The sequence below is a fragment of the Oncorhynchus kisutch genome, unplaced genomic scaffold (assembly GCF_002021735.2).
Source record: "Oncorhynchus kisutch isolate 150728-3 unplaced genomic scaffold, Okis_V2 Okis09a-Okis19a_hom, whole genome shotgun sequence".
Taxonomy (NCBI): Eukaryota; Metazoa; Chordata; class Actinopteri; order Salmoniformes; family Salmonidae; genus Oncorhynchus; species Oncorhynchus kisutch.
In genome coordinates, this window is record NW_022261985.1 from 9112651 (window position 1) to 9136180 (window position 23530).

The 23530-nt window shown below is 41.0% G+C and overlaps 2 protein-coding genes across 3 annotated transcripts in view; both read right to left on the minus strand.

Annotated features, from left to right (window-relative positions):
* Positions 1-2998: 2998 nt before the first annotated feature.
* LOC116360539 (tetraspanin-8-like) lies at positions 2999-13843 on the minus strand. The gene is made up of 9 exons (XM_031815250.1): positions 13728-13843; positions 13516-13572; positions 8502-8624; positions 8051-8116; positions 7830-7925; positions 6920-7024; positions 6789-6809; positions 6598-6672; positions 2999-3846 (listed from the first exon to the last, which is right to left on the minus strand). The coding sequence occupies exons 1-9, from the start codon at positions 13782-13784 to the stop codon at positions 3631-3633; spliced, it is 816 nt and encodes a 271-aa protein (XP_031671110.1). The 5' UTR covers positions 13785-13843; the 3' UTR covers positions 2999-3630.
* A 1739-nt stretch (positions 13844-15582) lies between these two features.
* Positions 15583-23530, minus strand: part of LOC109877337 (tetraspanin-8) — a 28559-nt gene continuing 20611 nt past the window's right edge. Inside the window, exons 4-8 of one of the 2 annotated variants that reach the window (XM_031815252.1) lie at positions 22974-23048; positions 22378-22473; positions 21410-21532; positions 19488-19571; positions 15583-16559 (exon numbers count right to left, since the gene is read on the minus strand). In XM_031815252.1, coding sequence (XP_031671112.1) covers positions 16491-16559; positions 19488-19571; positions 21410-21532; positions 22378-22473; positions 22974-23048 — 447 coding nt within the window. In that variant the 3' untranslated portion in view covers positions 15583-16490. The remainder of the gene's footprint in view (positions 16560-19487; positions 19572-21409; positions 21533-22377; positions 22474-22973; positions 23049-23530) is intronic. The other variant, XM_031815253.1, reaches the window with a different exon arrangement.

The window sequence follows — 23530 nt, forward strand, 5'->3', positions numbered from 1 at the left end:
GGTTATCTCTACTGCCTCTGATCTGGTGGACTCACTAAACAGAGAACGTCCCTGGTTATCTCTACTGCCTCTGATCTGGTGGACTCACTAAACAGAGATCATCTCTAGTCATAACTGCTGCCTCTGATCTGGTGGACTCACTAAACAGAGAACGTCCCTGGTTATCTCTACTGCCTCTGATCTGGTGGACTCACTAAACAGAGAACGTCCCTGGTTATCTCTACTGCCTCTGATCTGGTGGACTCACTAAACAGAGAACGTCCCTGGTTATCTCTACAACCTCTGATCTGGTGGACTCACTAAACACAAATGCTTTGTTTGTAAATGATGTCGGAGTGTTGGAGTGTGTCCCTCATAGAGATTGCAGGCTGTGGTTACCCCGAGACTCCGATCCTGGGTCTGTTTAGCATTTTCCTCACCAATGGTTAAGGTTAGGATTGGGGGAGGGGGACCTGATCCTAGATCTGCACCTAGGGGAAACTTCACCCTGAGTGAGATGTCAGTCAACATTCCAACCACTTCCTTCTTCATTGGAAAACATGCAAATGCTAAGTCACACGAAGAGTACACCTGCATCCCAAATGACACCCTATTCCCTATATAGTACACTACTTTTGACCAGGGCCCATTGGGCACTATGTAGGGTATAGGGTACAATTTAGGATGAAGTCCTGCATTTTATTATGACCATAGTAATAACTTCCGCCAGGTTGCAGTTCGGTTATAAAGTCCTACATTTAAACAGAGTGAAAACAAAGGGTCTTTTTCAATAGTTGGAAGTGTGCACTCTTGTGGTTACAATTCTGACGACACAAGCATTGCTTTCCATTCCTCTCTGTGGTTTTGTCTTTTTTACAGCACTGATCTGCATGTACTGCGTATACCTGCATGTGAGGCACAACACTGTTGAACAGGATGATGGGAAATAACAAAGCAGCCCTGACAACCTCCACAAGAAACATAACATAACATTAACATGTAATACATGTATCACTAGCCACTTTAACTATGCCACTTGGTTTACATACTCATCTCATATGTATATACTGTACTCGATATCATCTACTGTATCTTGCCTATGCTGCTCTGTACCAACACTCATTCATATATCCTTATGTACATATTCTTTATCCCCTTACACTGTGTATAAGACAGTAGTTTTTTTTTGAATTATTAGTTAGATTACTTGTTGGTTATTACTGCATTGTCGGAACTAGAAGCACAAGCATTTCGCTACACTCGCATTAACATCTGCTAACCATGTGTATGTGACAAATAAATTTGATTTGATTTGATTTGATTTGACCCTTTATACACATCACTGAAAGACAACAAATGATTCACTGAATTAAACAGTAGAGTTTAGAACTTTAGAAGATGAGACAAAGTATTTAGAAAACAAGTTTATTTGATGTTAGAGGAGTTACCAGACAGGAAAACTGGTGATTCACGTGGGTGATTGTTTGACAATGAAATGGGCCCCTTCCCTCGGCCACGTTACTTCCAGAACCCACAAACAAATTGTCTCACATTAACAGAAGTGCTCAGCCGTTACTAAGGCATATTGGGGTGCAACACATTGGCAGTCCAATGAAGGAAAACACTCAAACTGACCCCAACCCTAAACTTAACCCTCGTCTTAATTAAACCTAACCTAATTTAGTGCCTAATGAATATGACCAAGGAATGTTCCTAGTTCATTATGTGTTTCAATAGTTCAGTAATGGTACCGAGGAAGACCTATGAAGCCCAGGTGGATTCCAGACTTACACTACAGAGAAATATGGCTTCCAGATTGGTTATTCAGCTGTCCCCATAGGAGAAACCTTTTTGGTTCCAGGTAGAACCATTTTTGGTTCCAGGTAGAACCCTTTTCTGGTTCCAGGTAGAACCCTTTTTGGTTCCAGGTAGAACCCTTTTTGGTTCCAGGTAGAACCCTTTTCTGGTTCCAGGTAGAACCCTTTTTGGTTCCAGGTAGAACCCTTTTTGGTTCCAAGTAGAACCCTTTTCTGGTTCCCTTTTGTGGAAAGGGTTCTACATGGAACCCAAAAGGGTTCTTCTACCTGGAACAAAATAGGTTCTACCTGGAACCAAAAATAGTTCTTCAAAGGGTTCTCGTATAGGAGACGAAGTGACCTTTTTAGGTTCAACATGGCACCTTTTGTACAGAGGAATCAACACAATGTAAAAGGAACCAGGCCCATATTCATAAAGCCTTTGAGAGTAGAAGTACTGATCTAGGATCAAGGTCCTCCTGTCCATGTAACACCAACACGTTATCTTATTTATAAGAAGGAGAAAAAAACAGATCCGAGATCAACCTTCCTTCTCTGAGAAGATTTATAAATATCAGCCCTGATTTCTTAATGAGTCGTCCCTCCTTTGGCATTTGATTGATTTATTATTTATTTTGGGGGTAAAACAACATGCCAGTCACTTCCTTCTTCAGTGGAAAACATGCAAATGCTCATCTAGGTCACGCAAAGACTACGACTATGTCCAAAATGGCACCCTGTTCCCTATGTAGTGTACTACTTTTGTCCAGGGCCCATAGGGCATTATGTAGGGAATAGGGTACAATTTAGGATGCAGGTCTACATCTTAGTTTGACCACAGTAAGCACTTCTGCGAGGGTGCAGTTTGGTTGTATTGTCCTACATTTAAACAGAGGAAAACCAAAGGGACTTTTTCAATAGTTGGAAGACCCTTGTCTACACTCTTGTGGTTTAATTTCTCACGACAAGCATTGCTTTCCATTCCTCTGAAACAAAGTACTGTGGTTTTGTCTTTTTTTACAGCACTGATCTGCATGTACTGCGTATACCTGCATGTGAGGCACAACACTGTTGAACAGGATGATGGGAAATAACAAAGCAGCCCTGACAACCTCCACAAGAAACATAACATAACATTAACCCTTTATACACATCACTGAAAGACAACAAATGATTCACTGAATTAAACAGTAGAGTTTAGAACTATAGAAAATGAGACAAAGTATTTAGAAAATACGTTTATTTGATGTTAGAGGAGTTACCAGACAGGAAAACTGGTGATTCACGTGGGTGATTGTTTGACAATGAAATGGGCCCCTTCCCTCGGCCACGTTACTTCCAGAACCCACAAACAAATTGGTACCGAGGAAGACCTGTGTGCTCAGCCTTTACTAAGGCATATTGGGGTGCAACACATTGGCAGTCCAATGAAGGCAAACGCTAAAACTGACCCCAACCTCAACCCTAACTTTAACCCTAGTCTTAACCCCAACCCTAACTTTAACCCTAGTCTTAACCCCAACCCTAACTTTAACCCTAGTCTTAACCCCAACCCTAACCTTAACCCTAGTCTTAACCCCAACCCTAACCTTAACCCTAGTCTTAACCCCAACCCTAACTTTAACCCTAGTCTTAACCCCAACCCTAACTTTAAACCCTAGTCTTAACCCCAACCCTAACTTTAACCCTAGTCTTAACCCCAACCCTAACCTTAACCCTAGTCTTAACCCCAACCCTAACCTTAACCCTAGTCTTAACCCCAACCCTAACCTTAACCCTAGCCTTAAACCTAACCCTGGTCCAGTTGTAACCAATGAGGAAATTCAACATGGGTTCGCAGGTCAGTCACATCCCTCTAGTGTTTCGCATCGTACTGGTACGGAGGAGGTGGCTGGTAATAAGAGCTGGCATGAAGAGGAGCTTGTGTGGCAGGCAGCATGGGAGGAGCTTGTGGAGTAGTTGCCATTTCCATGTTGGCTGCGTTTCTATAGCTAAGATCCATGGTCACCTCAGCCGAGGAGGCTTTTTGGATTCTACGGGTCATTACCAACGCCAGAAGCATTACAATGGCCTGCAAGTAAGAGACAATGAAATGGGTTTTATTTTCAACCTAGAAGATATGGCTTGTATATTGTAAACAGATGTGTTGTTTAATACATATTTTATAAAAAATCAAAAGCATATCTTCCCTTTGTCATGTTCTGACCTTTATTTCCTTTGTTTTGTCATTAGTTAGTATGGTCAGGGCGTGAGTTGGGGTGGGCAGTCTATGTTTGATTTTCTATGATTTGGGTATTTCTATGTTTCGGCCTAGTATGGTTCTCAATCAGAGGCAGGTGTCATTAGTTGTCTCTGATTGAGAATCATACTTAGGTAGCCTGGGTTGCACTGTTTGTTTGTGGGTGATTGTCTATGTTGATGGCTTGTTTCAGCGCAGCTCACATTAGCGTCACGGTTGTTATTTTGTTTACTACTTTGGTATAGTGTTTCAGTGTTCAGTGTTTTCTTGATTAAAATTCAACATGAACACATATCACGCCGACCGTGACACCCTTCCTCTCAATGAAGGCTGTTCTCTTTTTTTTCCTGCCCAATGTAATTAAGAAGGCTAGTCATGGCCGTCAATAAAGTGTTTGGCTTGTGAGACTGTTTGGAAAGTCATCTTAATCAGCGAAGCTTCATTAAAATATCAAGGTTGATAGGAGCAGAACAGTGACATTCCCTTTGTATCTATGTGTTGTAGGCAGGCCTACATTATATTACCTTTGTATCTATGTGTTGTAGGCAGACCTACATTATTTTACCTTTGTATCTATGTGTTGTAGGCAGGCCTACATTATATTACCTTTGTATCTATGTGTTGTAGGCAGGCCTACATTATATTACCTTTGTATCTATGTGTTGTAGGCAGACCTACATTATATTACCTTTGTATCTATGTGTTGTAGGCAGGCCTACATTATTTTACCTTTGTATCTATGTGTTGTAGGCAGACCTACATTATATTACCTTTGTATCTATGTGTTGTAGGCAGACCTACATTATTTTACCTTTGTATCTATGTGTTGTAGGCAGGCCTACATTATTTTACCTTTGTATCTATGTGTTGTAGGCAGACCTACATTATTTTACCTTTGTATCTATGTGTTGTAGGCAGGCCTACATTATTTTACCTTTGTATCTATGTGTTGTAGGCAGGCCTACATTATATTACCTTTGTATCTATGTGTTGTAGGCAGACCTACATTATTTTACCTTTGTATCTATGTGTTGTAGGCAGGCCTACATTATTTTACCTTTGTATCTATGTGTTGTAGGCAGACCTACATTATATTACCTTTGTATCTATGTGTTGTAGGCAGACCTACATTATATTACCTTTGTATCTATGTGTTGTAGGCAGACCTACATTATTTTACCTTTGTATCTATGTGTTGTAGGCAGGCCTACATTATTTTACCTTTGTATCTATGTGTTGTAGGCAGGCCTACATTATATTACCTTTGTATCTATGTGTTGTAGGCAGGCCTACATTATATTACCTTTGTATCTATGTGTTGTAGGCAGGCCTACATTATTTTACCTTTGTATCTATGTGTTGTAGGCAGACCTACATTATTTTACCTTTGTATCTATGTGTTGTAGGCAGACCTACATTATTTTACCTTTGTATCTATGTGTTGTAGGCAGGCCTACATTATACTACCTTTGTATCTATGTGTTGTAGGCAGGCCTACATTTTTTTAGCACGGCAGCTCCTGTTTTGGATGTGTGTAAAACCCCCTCCAGGATGTAGGCGACATGTGTAAAACCCCCTCCAGGATGTAGGCGACATGTGTAAAACCCCCTCCAGGATGTGGACTACATGTGTAAAACCCCCTCCAGGATGTGGACTACATGTGTAAAACCCCCTCCAGGATGTAGGCGACATGTGTAAAACCCCCTCCAGGATGTAGGCGACATGTGTAAAACCCCCTCCAGGATGTAGGCGACATGTGTAAAACCCCCTCCAGGATGTAGGCGACGTGTAAAACCCCCTCCAGGATGTGGACTACATGTGTCAATGCCCATCATGAAAGGACAGTTGAACATCTTGGTGAATACCTGTGAATCTCGTATTTAGAAGTCATTTTTCTTGTAACAATTGTTTATTTTCATATTTATTTTGATTAAATTTTTAGCCAAAAACCCTTACCCTAGGCCTAGGTAACAAAGGTTCAACAGCATTACGTCATGTCTTATTTTATGATATCATTAGGCTACATTTTACATGTATTTATTGTTGTTGAAAAAACAAACAGATTGTTTGTTTTTTGTAGAATTTGATTTAAACCTAACTTATTAGAATGATTCAACATCCTGGTTTTATGGTGAGAACGTACGTGGCGTGCATACAATGCAACTTCTGGAGAAGTGTGAATGCGATCTGTAACATGATGGCAGGGACTGGGAGACTAGTCAGGATTGAGGGAAAGATGAACGGAGCAAAGTTTTGTATTTTTTCAGTTAAGAACAAATTCTTATTTTCAATGACGGCCTACCCCAGCCAAACCCTAACCCAGACAACGCTGGGTCAAATGTGCGCCGCCATATGGGGAAACCAATCACGTCTGGTTGTGATACAGCCTGGAATCGAACCAGGGTCTGTAGTGACACCTCTAGCACTCATGCAGTGCATAGGACTGCTGTGCCACTCGGGAGCCCCCCCCCCCCCCCCCCCCAAAAAAAAGAAGTACAGAGAGATCCTTGATTAAAACCTTGTCCAGAGCTCTCAGGACCTCAGACTGGTTGTGCTCTTCTACGATACAAATGCAGCACTCACCGTAATGACCACGTAGAAAATACAGGTGTTCCTCACAATATTCATGTAAATCTTCACAATTAGATCCAGACAAGGCTGAAATAATACCAACAAAGGAGTTACACAATGAATAATAACACCAACACCTCTATGTTTAGCTATTAAATTAGAATAACTAGACTACTGTACATATAGGAAAACCAATCACTCACTTCTTTGTAAACAAAGCCATGCTGTATGCAGGGAGAAAATACACACATTTCAGTGTTCAGTCCATACAAGTATACAGTGAATGTACAGACAGTCCCAGTGTAATTTCTGTACATGTAAGACCCAGTCTGACCTCAGTAAAAACACAGGACTCTAGTCGGAGAGGATAGCATGTACACGAGGAGGGGACATGAGAACCCCAATCTTCATACCCATTGACCAATCCACAGCATTCACCCTGTTCAGAGTTTTAAGAAGAGTGAAACAAGAAACAAGACAAACAAAGCAATTCACATTTAATTAAATATTTAACAGAATTATTTGAAAAGTACTTTCGGGACAACCTATCAGTTTTTTCTGACTGTTTGTTGTTGATTAAAGTGAAACATTTAATGACATGGGTGTGGATGTCTTAAGATCTAGGTTAGACCACTGATTATAGAAAAACACATCCTGTTAGATAACTGCTCCAGTTTCAACTGTTCTGCCTTATTATTATTCGACCATGCTGGTCATTTATGAACATTTGAACATCTTGGCCATGTTCTGTTATAATCTCCACCCGGCACAGCCAGAAGAGGACTGGCCACCCCACATATGCTCTCTCTAATTCTCTCTTTCTTTCTCTCTCTCGGAGGACCTGAGCCCTAGGACCATGCCCCAGGACTACCTGACATGATGACTCCTTGCTGTCCCCAGTCCACCTGACCGTGCTGCTGCTCCAGTTTCAACTGTTCTGCCTTATTATTATACGACCATGCTGGTCATTTATGAACATTTGAACATCTTGGCCATGTTCTGTTATAATCTCCACCTGGCACAGCCAGAAGAGGACTGGCCACCCCACATAGCCTGGTTCCTCTCTAGGTTTCTTCCTAGGTTTTGGCCTTTCTAGGGAGTTTTTCCTAGCCACCGTGCTTCTACACCTGCATTGCTTGCTGTTTGGGGTTTTAGGCTGGGTTTCTGTACAGCACTTTGAGATATCAGCTGATGTACGAAGGGCTATATAAATACATTTGATTTGATTTGAGATAATAACTTACAATGGTTTGCAGTTGCGTCAGTCCTGGTACCACATCTCTTCCATTTGTGTGCAAAGGGATGTACCCTTCATACCAGGCTTTCATCATATTTGGAAGCTGGAGATTTTTTTTGGGGGGGGGGGGGGGGGGGGATTGGACACAGAATTAATTAAATACCAAGTTGTTTTTAAATATTTGTTTAATTACATTTTTATGGACTTGAACCTGTAATTCTGTCCTACCTGTGGTGGAAGGTAGATGGCCAGAAACCCCAGTCCAAAGCATCGCAGACAAGATCCAACTGAATACTGCATCACCCCATGAGTAAAGAAAAGAATAAACATTATATATTTTGGGCAGTACACTGTACCCCATGATGTACTTGACTTGGTCTTAGTTAAACGGGTCAAATAATAAGTATTTCATTTGTTGATTATACCAATTGGATTTTGGCTTTAATACAGGGGATATCTGGGATTGGGCCATCGGTTTTTGGACTTTAAAATTAACAATATATTAGCTATTTATTATTGAAGAATATAACTTATAAAGCCTCAGGAGCTCAGTTCAACCATCTTCCAGGTTTGAGAGTGGTTACATTTTTCAAGCCCCATCCCTCAGTGGTTTACAAAACAGCATCAGGATGATGGCAATGTTTGAATCCCAGATTGCCCCTTTAAGAACTGAACATACCGTGATCAGGAAGTTCTTGTTCTTCTTACGAGCTCCATGCAGACCCGTGATGTCAAGGAGAAAGGAGACCACACCTGCTGTAAAGATAGTCCATCTGACAGGAGACAGACGTTCATCTAGGTCCTTCAACATTAACACACACCCATCAGACTGGAGACAGACTTTCATCTAGGTCCTTCAACATTAACACACACCCATCAGACAGGAGACAGACGTTCATCTAGGTCCTTCAACATTAACACACACCCATCAGACAGGAGACAGACGTTCATCTAGGTCCTTCAACATTAACACACACCCATCAGACAGGAGACAGGCGTTCATCTAGGTCCTTCAACATTAACACACACCCATCAGACAGACGTTCATCTAGGTCCTTCAACATTAACACACACCCATCAGACTGGAGACAGACTTTCATCTAGGTCCTTCAACGTTAACACACACCCATCAGACTGGAGACAGACGTTCATCTAGGTCCTTCAACATTAACACACACCCATCAGACAGGAGACAGACGTTCATCTAGGTCCTTCAACATTAACACACACCCATCAGACAGACGTTCATCTAGGTCCTTCAACATTAACACACACCCATCAGACAGGAGACAGACGTTCATCTAGGTCCTTCAACATTAACACACACCCATCAGACAGGAGACAGACGTTCATCTAGGTCCTTCAACATTAACACACACCCATCAGACAGACGTTCATCTAGGTCCTTCAACATTAACACACACCCATCAGACTGGAGACAGACTTTCATCTAGGTCCTTCAACATTAACACACACCCATCAGACAGGAGACAGACGTTCATCTAGGTCCTTCAACATTAACACACACCCATCAGACAGGAGACAGACGTTCATCTAGGTCCTTCAACATTAACACACACCCATCAGACAGGAGACAGACGTTCATCTAGGTCCTTCAACATTAACACACACCCATCAGACAGGAGACAGACGTTCATCTAGGTCCTTCAACATTAACACACACCCATCAGACAGACGTTCATCTAGGTCCTTCAACATTAACACACACCCATCAGACTGGAGACAGACTTTCATCTAGGTCCTTCAACATTAACACACACCCATCAGACAGGAGACAGACGTTCATCTAGGTCCTTCAACATTAACACACACCCATCAGACAGGAGACAGACGTTCATCTAGGTCCTTCAACATTAACACACACCCATCAGACAGGAGACAGACGTTCATCTAGGTCCTTCAACATTAACACACACCCATCAGACAGGAGACAGACGTTCATCTTGTAGTTAACATTAACACACACCCATCAGACAGACGTTCATCTAGGTCCTTCAACATTAACACACACCCATCAGACAGACGTTCATCTAGGTCCTTCAACATTAACACACACCCATCAGACAGACGTTCATCTAGGTCCTTCAACATTAACACACACCCATCAGAAAGACGTTCATCTAGGTCCTTCAACATTAACACACACCCATCAGACTGGAGACAGACGTTCATCTAGGTCCTTCAACATTAACACACACCCATCAGACAGACGTTCATCTATATCCTTCAACATTAACACACACCCATCAGACAGACGTTCATCTAGGTCCTTCAACATTAACACACACCCATCAGACAGACGTTCATCTAGGTCCTTCAACATTAACACACACCCATCAGACTGGAGACAGACGTTCATCTAGGTCCTTCAACATTAACACACACCCATCAGACTGGAGACAGACTTTCATCTAGGTCCTTCAACATTAACACACACCCATCAGACAGGAGACAGACGTTCATCTAGGTCCTTCAACATTAACACACACCCATCAGACAGGAGACAGACGTTCATCTAGGTCCTTCAACATTAACACACACCCATCAGACAGGAGACAGACGTTCATCTAGGTCCTTCAACATTAACACACACCCATCAGACAGGAGACAGACGTTCATCTAGGTCCTTCAACATTAACACACACCCATCAGACAGGAGACAGACGTTCATCTAGGTCCTTCAACATTAACACACACCCATCAGACAGACGTTCATCTAGGTCCTTCAACATTAACACACACCCATCAGACTGGAGACAGACTTTCATCTAGGTCCTTCAACATTAACACACACCCATCAGACAGGAGACAGACGTTCATCTAGGTCCTTCAACATTAACACACACCCATCAGACAGGAGACAGACGTTCATCTAGGTCCTTCAACATTAACACACACCCATCAGACAGGAGACAGACGTTCATCTAGGTCCTTCAACATTAACACACACCCATCAGACAGGAGACAGACGTTCATCTAGGTCCTTCAACATTAACACACACCCATCAGACAGACGTTCATCTAGGTCCCTCAACATTAACACACACCCATCAGACAGACGTTCATCTAGGTCCTTCAACATTAACACACACCCATCAGACTGGAGACAGACGTTCATCTAGGTCCTTCAACATTAACACACACCCATCAGACAGACGTTCATCTAGGTCCTTCAACATTAACACACACCCATCAGACAGACGTTCATCTAGGTCCTTCAACATTAACACACACCCATCAGACTGGAGACAGACGTTCATCTAGGTCCTTCAACATTAACACACACCCATCAGACTGGAGACAGACGTTCATCTAGGTCCTTCAACATTAACACACACCCATCAGACAGACGTTCATCTAGGTCCTTCAACATTAACACACACCCATCAGACAGACGTTCATCTAGGTCCTTCAACATTAACACACACCCATCAGACAGACGTTCATCTTGTAGTTAACATTAACACACACCCATCAGACAGACGTTCATCTAGGTCCTTCAACATTAACACACACCCATCAGACAGGAGACAGACGTTCATCTTGTAGTTAACATTAACACACACCCATCAGACAGACGTTCATCTAGGTCCTTCAACATTAACACACACCCATCAGACAGACGTTCATCTTGTAGTTAACATTAACACACACCCATCAGACAGACGTTCATCTAGGTCCTTCAACATTAACACACACCCATCAGACAGACGTTCATCTAGGTCCTTCAACATTAACACACACCCATCAGACAGGAGACAGACGTTCATCTTGTAGTTAACATTAACACACACCCATCAGACAGACGTTCATCTAGGTCCTTCAACATTAACACACACCCATCAGACAGACGTTCATCTAGGTCCTTCAACATTAACACACACCCATCAGACAGACGTTCATCTTGTAGTTAACATTAACACACACCCATCAGACAGACGTTCATCTAGGTCCTTCAACATTAACACACACCCATCAGACAGACGTTCATCTAGGTCCTTCAACATTAACACACACCCATCAGAAAGACGTTCATCTAGGTCCTTCAACATTAACACACACCCATCAGACTGGAGACAGACGTTCATCTAGGTCCTTCAACATTAACACACACCCATCAGACAGACGTTCATCTAGGTCCTTCAACATTAACACACACCCATCAGACAGACGTTCATCTAGGTCCTTCAACATTAAAACACACCCATCAGACAGGAGACAGACGTTCATCTAGGTCCTTCAACATTAACACACACCCATCAGACAGGAGACAGACGTTCATCTAGGTACTTCAACATTAACACACACCCATCAGACAGACGTTCATCTAGGTCCTTCAACATTAACACACACCCATCAGACAGGAGACAGACGTTCATCTATATCCTTCAACATTAACACACACCCATCAGACAGACGTTCATCTAGGTCCTTCAACATTAACACACACCCATCAGACAGACGTTCATCTAGGTCCTTCAACATTAACACACACCCATCAGACAGACGTTCATCTAGGTCCTTCAACATTAACACACACCCATCAGACAGACGTTCATCTAGGTCCTTCAACATTAACACACACCCATCAGACAGGAGACAGACGTTCATCTTGTAGTTAACATTAACACACACCCATCAGACAGACGTTCATCTAGGTCCTTCAACATTAACACACACCCATCAGACAGACGTTCATCTAGGTCCTTCAACATTAACACACACCCATCAGACAGACGTTCATCTTGTAGTTAACATTAACACACACCCATCAGACAGACGTTCATCTAGGTCCTTCAACATTAACACACACCCATCAGACAGACGTTCATCTAGGTCCTTCAACATTAACACACACCCATCAGAAAGACGTTCATCTAGGTCCTTCAACATTAACACACACCCATCAGACTGGAGACAGACGTTCATCTAGGTCCTTCAACATTAACACACACCCATCAGACAGACGTTCATCTAGGTCCTTCAACATTAACACACACCCATCAGACAGACGTTCATCTAGGTCCTTCAACATTAAAACACACCCATCAGACAGGAGACAGACGTTCATCTAGGTCCTTCAACATTAACACACACCCATCAGACAGGAGACAGACGTTCATCTAGGTACTTCAACATTAACACACACCCATCAGACAGACGTTCATCTAGGTCCTTCAACATTAACACACACCCATCAGACAGGAGACAGACGTTCATCTATATCCTTCAACATTAACACACACCCATCAGACAGACGTTCATCTAGGTCCTTCAACATTAACACACACCCATCAGACAGACGTTCATCTAGGTCCTTCAACATTAACACACACCCATCAGACAGACGTTCATCTAGGTCCTTCAACATTAACACACACCCATCAGACAGACGTTCATCTAGGTCCTTCAACATTAACACACACCCATCAGACTGGAGACAGACGTTCATCTAGGTCCTTCAACATTAACACACACCCATCAGACAGACGTTCATCTAGGTCCTTCAACATTAACACACACCCATCAGACAGACGTTCATCTAGGTCCTTCAACATTAACACACACCCATCAGACAGGAGACAGACGTTCATCTAGGTCCTTCAACATTAACACATGTTCCAATACAGTTACTACAAGAGGAATATAACAGGTTAGAAAATGTTACTTACATGTTCACTGCTCATGTAATACTTCCAAGGGGTGACAATGAAACTCATGTCACCAATCTGAAGAAAGATACATTTAGGGAGAAAAACGATAATACAAGTAATATATTCATAATATTGGACACTATTTTTAGATTGATTAAAAATAGTTTCCGTTAATGATTGATAAAAAAATAAATCCAACACAATAACATGATATTTAAGTGTTGCGTTACCACTTGTAGGATTGTGAAGAAAAGCAGCCAGCCTCTAATAGAGCAGGAACAACACATGTTGCAGCTCTGGTCTCACCTCTGACTCGTTCTCTGAGAGAATGTGCATTGAAAGAAAAACTCTGGGTTTTTATGTCATTTCCTGTAACCGACAAGTGTCTTGACAGTGATTTTACAGAGTTCCTCTGAGACATCAGGTTGGTGTTCATTGGTGCACATCGTATAAAAAATATTTTTAAACGTGTTTCTTATTGGACAGGTTCAGTTAGTCCCTCCCAGTTTGTTATCTGTCTTCAGTTTGGTGCCTAACGAATACAACCCAGGACTGTTCCTGATTCATAAGGTTGTGTTATAGTTCATGACCCCACGAAGACATACAAGATACAGATGGATTCTATACAGGTTATATGGGGAGAACTGAGGAATCAACACCATGTAAAAAAGGGAGCTGGGCCCATATTCATAAAGCCTCTGAATAGGAGTGCTGACCTAGGATCAGATCTCCCCCGACCATCCATGTAATCTGACCTAGGATCAGATCTCCCCCGACCATCCATGTAATCTGACCTAGGATCAGATCTCCCCCGACCATCCATGTAATCTGACCTAGGATCAGATCTCCCCCGACCATCCATGTAATCTGACCTAGGATCAGATCTCCCCCGACCATCCATGTAATCTGACCTAGGATCAGATCTCCCCCCACCGTCCATGTAATCTGACCTAGGATCAGATCTCCCCCCACCATCCATGTAATCTGACCTAGGATCAGATCTCCCCCGACCATCCATGTAATCTGACCTAGGATCAGATCTCCCCCCACCGTCCATGTAATCTGACCTAGGATCAGATCTCCCCCCACCATCCATGTAATCTGACCTAGGATCAGATCTCCCCCGACCATCCATGTAATCTGACCTAGGATCAGATCTCCCCCCACCGTCCATGTAATCTGACCTAGGATCAGATCTCCCCCCACCATCCATGTAATCTGACCTAGGATCAGATCTCCCCCCACCATCCATGTAATCTGACCTAGGATCAGATCTCCCCCCACCATCCATGTAATCTGACCTAGGATCAGATCTCCCCCCACCATCCATGTAATCTGACCTAGGATCAGATCTCCCCCGACCATCCATGTAATCTGACCTAGGATCAGATCTCCCCCCACCATCCATGTAATCTGACCTAGGATCAGATCTCCCCCGACCATCCATGTAATCTGACCTAGGATCAGATCTCCCCCGACCATCCATGTAATCTGACCTAGGATCAGATCTCCCCCCACCATCCATGTAATCTGACCTAGGATCAGATCTCCCCCCACCATCCATGTAATCTGACCTAGGATCAGATCTCCCCCCACCATCCATGTAATCTGACCTAGGATCAGATCTCCCCCGACCATCCATGTAATCTGACCTAGGATCAGATCTCCCCCCACCGTCCATGTAATCTGACCTAGGATCAGATCTCCCCCCACCATCCATGTAATCTGACCTAGGATCAGATCTCCCCCCACCGTCCATGTAATCTGACCTAGGATCAGATCTCCCCCCACCATCCATGTAATCTGACCTAGGATCAGATCTCCCCCCACCATCCATGTAATCTGACCTAGGATCAGATCTCCCCCCACCATCCATGTAATCTGACCTAGGATCAGATCTCCCCCCACCATCCATGTAATCTGACCTAGGATCAGATCTCCCCCCACCATCCATGTAATCTGATCTATTACGTAACTGAACCTAGATCAGCCCTCCTTCTGAGGTTTTAAGACCGGATTTCTTAATGAGTCAGTTGTTCTCTGAAGAGGCGGGCTGGAGGCGGGGATACAAATGAGGAAACCAAGTGAGTTACTACTTCTTTATTTCTGATGTGCCTCAAGAAGGGGAACAGCCATAAAGACGTTGGTCACAGGCCTTGAACAGAAGACATTCTGACATGTACTGCAATAATTATACAACTCAAATATATAACAGGTAAATGTATATACAGCGTGATCAATATTTACCGTCAGACTTTAATATCTACGAGATGATAGCAATAATACGGGGGAAAGGTTCAACATTTCAGCATGAATAATACACAGTTCAGTGTATGGACAGCGAAGCCCCCCATTCAGAGAGAGACGTAGAGCAGTACACAATGAAACAGAGCTCCTTTTAAAGAAAAATAAACACACTAATTCATGTTCAATGATATATGGATCAATCAACTTCACAAGTGAAGAAACTGCCATAATTTAACAAAGATCTGAAATCTAAATCAGAGCATCATTTGATGCAGGTAAATGATGGAGAAACACATGATGCATTGTGGTCCATAGTTCAGCAGGTTGGGCGTCCAGTCCATTTCCAGTCCAGTCAATTCACAAAGCAAACCTAATTCCAAATGTTCCTGATTGAAGAGAACTGGAATTTCAGTGTACTTTCTGAATGGACTAGATTTGAACCCCACCGTTCAGTATGAAGTACATGTTGCAAGCATGCTGTATGGGATATGTCAAAGCCAGCTTTTGATCAAGTCATGATTGGGGTCAATTTGAATTGAAGTCAGTCAATTGAGGAAGTGAATTGTATTTAACATTGCTAATGTAAAAACTTGGAATAAATAACTTCTGCTTTTCAGTTTGAGAAATCATTGAAAATAGATATATATTTCATTTATTGTATTGGAATTTCAGTTGACTTCCTGAATTGATGACTTCTAATTCACCTTGACCACAACCCCAGATCAAGTGTATCACGTGTTGCTGCATTAGGCAGTGTTGGCGTCCCTCTTCCCAATCTGGCAGTACAGGGTCATGGCGAAGGCCATTCCAAAGAGCTGAAACACAAAACGGTACGTCACAACCCATTCACTACCAGGCTATAGCCCGGTCCCACATCAGTTTGTGGTGTCTAGCCTGGTTCCAGATCCATTTGTACAGTCTTGCCATATCCATCTTAATGCCAATGAGAACAGCCATAAAGTAAGAGTTAGTGAAGATGAAACAGACCAGTACTGAACAGTGACTAGAACAATACAAATGTATTCCATGTATATGACTGGTACAGTACATAATATAGTGTATCAATAGAGGCTTTGTTGTGTATAATATAGTGTATCAATAGAGGCTTTGTTGTGTATCAATAGAGGCTTTGTTGTGCATAATATAGTGTATCAATAGAGGCTTTGTTGTGTATAATATAGTGTATCAATAGAGGCTTTGTTGTGTATAATATAGTGTATCAATAGAGGCTTTGTTGTGCATAATATAGTGTATCAATAGAGGCTTTGTTGTGTATAATATAGTGTATCAATAGAGGCTTTGTTGTGTATAATATAGTGTATCAATAGAGGCTTTGTTGTGTATAATATAGTGTATCAATAGAGGCTTTGTTGTGTATAATATAGTGTATCAATAGAGGCTTTGTTGTGTATAATATAGTGTATCAATAGAGGCTTTGTTGTGTATAATATAGTGTATCAATAGAGGCTTTGTTGTGTATAATATAGTGTATCAATAGAGGCTTTGTTGTGTATAATATAGTGTATCAATAGAGGCTTTGTTGTGTATAATATAGTGTATCAATAGAGGCTTTGTTGTGTATAATATAGTGTATCAATAGAGGCTTTGTTGTGTATAATATAGTGTATCAATAGAGGCTTTGTTGTGTATAATATAGTGTATCAATAGAGGCTTTGTTGTGTATAATATAGTGTATCAATAGAGGCTTTGTTGTGTATAATATAGTGTATCAATAGAGGCTTTGTTGTGTATAATATAGTGTATCAATAGAGGCTTTGTTGTGTATAATATAGTGTATCAATAGAGGCTTTGTTGTGTATAATATAGTGTATCAATAGAGGCTTTGTTGTGTATAATATAGTGTATCAATAGAGGCTTTGTTGTGTATAATATAGTGTATCAATAGAGGCTTTGTTGTGTATAATATAGTGTATCAATAGAGGCTTTGTTGTGTATAATATAGTGTATCAATAGAGGCTTTGTTGTGTATAATATAGTGTATCAATAGAGGCTTTGTTGTGTATAATATAGTGTATCAATAGAGGCTTTGTTGTGTATAATATAGTGTATCAATAGAGGCTTTGTTGTGTATAATATAGTGTATCAATAGAGGCTTTGTTGTGTATAATATAGTGTATCAATAGAGGCTTTGTTGTGTATAATATAGTGTATCAATAGAGGCTTTGTTGTGTATAATATAGTGTATCAATAGAGGCTTTGTTGTGTATAATATAGTGTATCAATAGAGGCTTTGTTGTGTATAATATAGTGTATCAATAGAGGCTTTGTTGTGTATAATATAGTGTATCAATAGAGGCTTTGTTGTGTATAATATCGTGTATCAATAGAGGCTTTGTTGTGTATAATATCGTGTATCAATAGAGGCTTTGTTGTGTATAATATCGTGTATCAATAGAGGCTTTGTTGTGTATAATATCGTGTATCAATAGAGGCTTTGTTGTGTATAATATCGTGTATCAATAGAGGCTTTGTTGTGTATAATATCGTGTATCAATAGAGGCTTTGTTGTGTATAATATAGTGTATCAATAGAGGCTTTGTTGTGTATAATATAGTGTATCAATAGAGGCTTTGTTGTGTATAATATAGTGTATCAATAGAGGCTTTGTTGTGTATAATATAGTGTATCAATAGAGGCTTTGTTGTGTATAATATAGTGTATCAATAGAGGCTTTGTTGTGTATAATATAGTGTATCAATAGAGGCTTTGTTGTGTATAATATAGTGTATCAATAGAGGCTTTGTTGTGTATAATATAGTGTATCAATAGAGGCTTTGTTGTGTATAATATAGTGTATCAATAGAGGCTTTGTTGTGTATAATATAGTGTATCAATAGAGGCTTTGTTGTGTATAATATAGTGTATCAATAGAGGCTTTGTTGTGTATAATATAGTGTATCAATAGAGGCTTTGTTGTGTATAATATAGTGTATCAATAGAGGCTTTGTTGTGTATAATATAGTGTATCAATAGAGGCTTTGTTGTGTATAATATAGTGTATCAATAGAGGCTTTGTTGTGTATAATATAGTGTATCAATAGAGGCTTTGTTGTGTATAATATAGTGTATCAATAGAGGCTTTTGTGTATAATATAGTGTATCAATAGAGGCTTTGTTGTGTATAATATAGTGTATCAATAGAGGCTTTGTTGTGTATAATATAGTGTATCAATAGAGGCTTTGTTGTGTATAATATAGTGTATCAATAGAGGCTTTGTTGTGTATAATATAGTGTATCAATAGAGGCTTTGTTGTGTATAATATAGTGTATCAATAGAGGCTTTGTTGTGTATAATATAGTGTATCAATAGAGGCTTTGTTGTGTATAATATAGTGTATCAATAGAGGCTTTGTTGTGTATAATATAGTGTATCAATAGAGGCTTTGTTGTGTATAATATAGTGTATCAATAGAGGCTTTGTTGTGTATAATATAGTGTATCAATAGAGGCTTTGTTGTGTATAATATAGTGTATCAATAGAGGCTTTGTTGTGTATAATATAGTGTATCAATAGAGGCTTTGTTGTGTATAATATAGTGTATCAATAGAGGCTTTGTTGTGTATAATATAGTGTATCAATAGAGGCTTTGTTGTGTATAATATAGTGTATCAATAGAGGCTTTGTTGTGTATAATATAGTGTATCAATAGAGGCTTTGTTGTGTATAATATAGTGTATCAATAGAGGCTTTGTTATAGAGATTAAACTTTGGGATTCTTACCATCAAGACTGCGATACCAAATGCAATCCCCAGCGCGATGATTGCGTTCTTCTCCATGAAGGAAGTCACAAACTTGACACAAGGCTGCAGAGGACAAAGCAAACAGTCAACACTAGTGAACACCAGGTGAAGGTAATTGTACGAAGACGCTGCTTTGCGGTTCGTGGTTGTATCATCCTGGAACCCTCTAAGGTTTCATGTGGCTGTAGATCAGTTCCCTGTACAGGTTCTGTTTATAAGAGTGTAGTGGTAATGTAGTGTAGTGGTAACGTAGTGTAGTGGTAACGTAGTGTAGTGGTAACGTAGTGTAGTGTAGTGGTAACGTATGGTAGTGTAGTGTAGTGGTAACGTATGGTAGTGTAGTGTAGTGGTAACGTATGGTAGTGTAGTGTAGTGGTAACGTAGTGTAGTGTAGTGTAGTGGTAACGTAGTGTAGTGGTAACGTAGTGTAGTGGTAACGTAGTGTAGTGGTAACGTAGTGTAGTGGTAACGTATGGTAGTGTAGTGTAGTGGTAACGTATGGTAGTGTAGTGTAGTGGTAACGTATGGTAGTGTAGTGTAGTGGTAACGTATGGTAGTGTAGTGTAGTGGTAACGTATGGTAGTGTAGTGTAGTGGTAACGTATGGTAGTGTAGTGTAGTGGTAACGTATGGTAGTGTAGTGGTAACGTATGGTAGTGTAGTGGTAACGTATGGTAGTGTAGTGGTAACGTAGAGTAGTGTAGTGGTAATGTAGAGTAGTGGTAACGTATGGTAGTGTAGTGGTAACGTATGGTAGTGTAGTGGTAATGTATGGTAGTGTAGTGGTAATGTATGGTAGTGTAGTGGTAATGTATGGTAGTGTAGTGGTAATGTATGGTAGTGTAGTGTAGTGTAGTGGTAACGTATGGTAGTGTAGTGTAGTGTAGTGGTAACGTAGTGTAACGTAGTGTAGTGGTAACGTAGTGTAGTGGTAACGTAGTGTAGTGGTAACGTATGGTAGTGTAGTGTAGTGGTAACGTATGGTAGTGTAGTGTAGTGGTAACGTATGGTAGTGTAGTGTAGTGGTAACGTATGGTAGTGTAGTGTAGTGGTAACGTATGGTAGTGTAGTGGTAACGTATGGTAGTGTAGTGTAGTGGTAACGTATGGTAGTGTAGTGGTAATGTAGAGTAGTGGTAACGTATGGTAGTGTAGTGGTAATGTAGAGTAGTGGTAACGTATGGTAGTGTAGTGGTAATGTATGGTAGTGTAGTGTAGTGGTAATGTATGGTAGTGTAGTGGTAATGTATGGTAGTGTAGTGGAATGTAGAGTAGTGGTAACGTATGGTAGTGTAAGGGTAATGTATGGTAGTGTAGTGTAGTGGTAATGTATGGTAGTGCAGTGGTAATGCATGGTAGTGTAGTGGAATGTAGAGTAGTGGTAACGTATGGTAGGGTAATGGTAATGTATGGTAGTGTAGTGTAGTGGTAATGTATGGTAGTGTAGTGGAATGTAGAGTAGTGGTAACGTATGGTAGTGTAATGGTAATGTATGGTAGTGTAGTGTAGTGGTAATGTATGGTAGTGTAGTGGTAATGTATGGTAGTGTAGTGTAGTGGAATGTAGAGTAGTGGTAACGTATGGTAGTGTAATGGTAATGTATGGTAGTGTAGTGTAGTGGTAATGTAGTGGAATGTAGAGTAGTGGTAACGTATGGTAGTGTAATGGTAATGTATGGTAGTGTAGTGTAGTGGTAACGTATGGTAGTGTAATGGTAATGTGTGGTAGTGTAGTGGTAATGTAGAGTAGTGGTAATGTATGGTAGTGTAGTGGAATGTAAAGTAGTGGTAGTGTAGTTGTAATGTAATGTGTGTTTATTGATGTGGCTTTACTTGGTATAAAGGAAACCTTCCTTGAGTTTTCTAAATAGTCTTTCATTAATAATATGTGATTGTCTGCTTACCGTTGAGTACACTTGGCGTCCATTTGCACTTTGGCACGCCTGAGCGGTGTCAACACAGTCACAAGAGCTGGGGACAGTGGAGCCCCAGTCAGAGGGTCCGTTGATCAGTCCACAGCACTTTGCCTGAAAAACAAAGGAGTTAGACCTCAGTCTCACCGACACAGGGGTTGTGTTCAGTAAAGGCACACTGTTATTTTGCCATTGAAAAATATTTCACTACAATCTGTTTAGGTAGCAGCCCATCTAACATTTAAAAACAAGTTATTCAGTTAGTCGACAAAAATAATCCAATAACATTCGTAGCCGATTAGAACAATTAATCTGGATCCAACTAAGTTAAACCAATAATTATTCATACATTCATGACAGGACCATCGATTACTGCGTCCCAAATTGCACCCCATTCCCTTTGGAAACAAAGTAGGACCCTATGGGTCCTGCTCAAAAGTAGTTCACTACAGGGAATTGATACAATGTGGCACATCCTATGTCCAGGTGATTCATCTTGGGACCTGTGAAACCACCACTTTTTGGGGGCGGCAGGTAGCCTGGTGGATAGAGCATTGGGCCAGCAACTGAAAGGTTGCTAGATTGAATCCCCGAGCTGACAAGGTAAGACAAAAATCTGTCATTCTGCTCCTGAACAAGGCAGTTAACACTCTGCTCCTAGGCCGTCACTGTAAATAAGAATTTGTTCTTAACTGTGTTATCATGGGTAATGCCATTGAGGAATTTTGAATTGTAGGGGGGGGGGGGGGGGGGTGGGGTTCAACTTCATTGGCTGATCCCTCCTGATGGCCCTGTTGGAGTCATGTCCAACTTGGTCATCAGGAGAGATCAAAGAACTCATTTAACTTGTGATGAAGTGTACTACTTCAAAACAGTGAGTACCTCAACGGCGTTGCCCGTGTGTTCATAGACACCATAATTAGACATGTAAAAAGAGAATCTATCATTCTCTGTGGTACCTCCACTTCCAGTTTCTGTAAGTCCGTTTGAACTTCAGGCTTCTGGTCCTTCAGTGGTAGCAGCTTCGCCAGACTCTCCTTCACCCACACCTGAGACTGGAAGAGGACATTTACAGTCAAGGACCAGTAGGAGAGTCACACAAAGACAGGAAACAGGTGTGGAACAGTAGGAGAGTCACACAAAGACATGAAACAGGTGTGGAAAGCATGTTTTATTACCACATTCAACAAGTGTCAAGGTCCTGACGTCCCAACAGGTTAAGAGTTTCGGGCCAGGAACCAAGAGGTCGAAGGTTAGAATCCGAGCCGAATAAGGGACAAACTGTCTCTGTTCCTTTCCCCAAGGCACCCTAGTTGCACCTGTAAGTCGCTCTGTATAAGAGCTTCTCCTAAATGAATAAAATATAAAAATCTGATCGCACCGAGTGGGTCATCACGGGTGATGACGTCCTCCTTACCTTCCCCTCACTAACAGCGGGTGTGTGAGACATCCCTCTGAGCACAGAATTCAAGTCAACTTCTATTCCACGTTGGTTCAACGTAATTTCATTGAAATGTGGAACCGCTGATTCAACCAGTGAGCGTTTCCTCCTCACCTTCTTCTCTCCGACAGCTCCCAGGATTCCGGCGATCAACAGGAGGATGAAGATGAGGAGCAGCCCGATGAAGAACTGAAACAAACCAATAACCGCGCGCACATGATATTTGTCCCATTAAGGCAAGGAGACAGATATCTGGATTTAACATATCTAACATTTTAATCTGATTTGGGTTTTTCCAAAACTGAAATGATACTCTGATCCTTCAGATAAGGATTTGGTAATCCAATATCACCTTTAAAAATAAAAAATACAAAACATTTTACATTTTAAAAAATTAATAAAATAAATAAAATAAAATTCAGGATTCAAATTTAGTGAGGAGGCTAATTTCATAAAAAAAATATTTACCCCATTTGTGTTACAGCCTGAACTCAAAAATGATTAAACATATCCTCCCCTCACCCATTTATGCACAATATCGCACAATGGCAAAAAAAAAATGTTTTAGACATTTGCACATTTATTGAAATCTCATTTATAAAAGTATCCACCCAACCCCCCTTGAATACTTCCTGAAGGCACAATATAAAAGGGATTTGCTCCATTTTAAA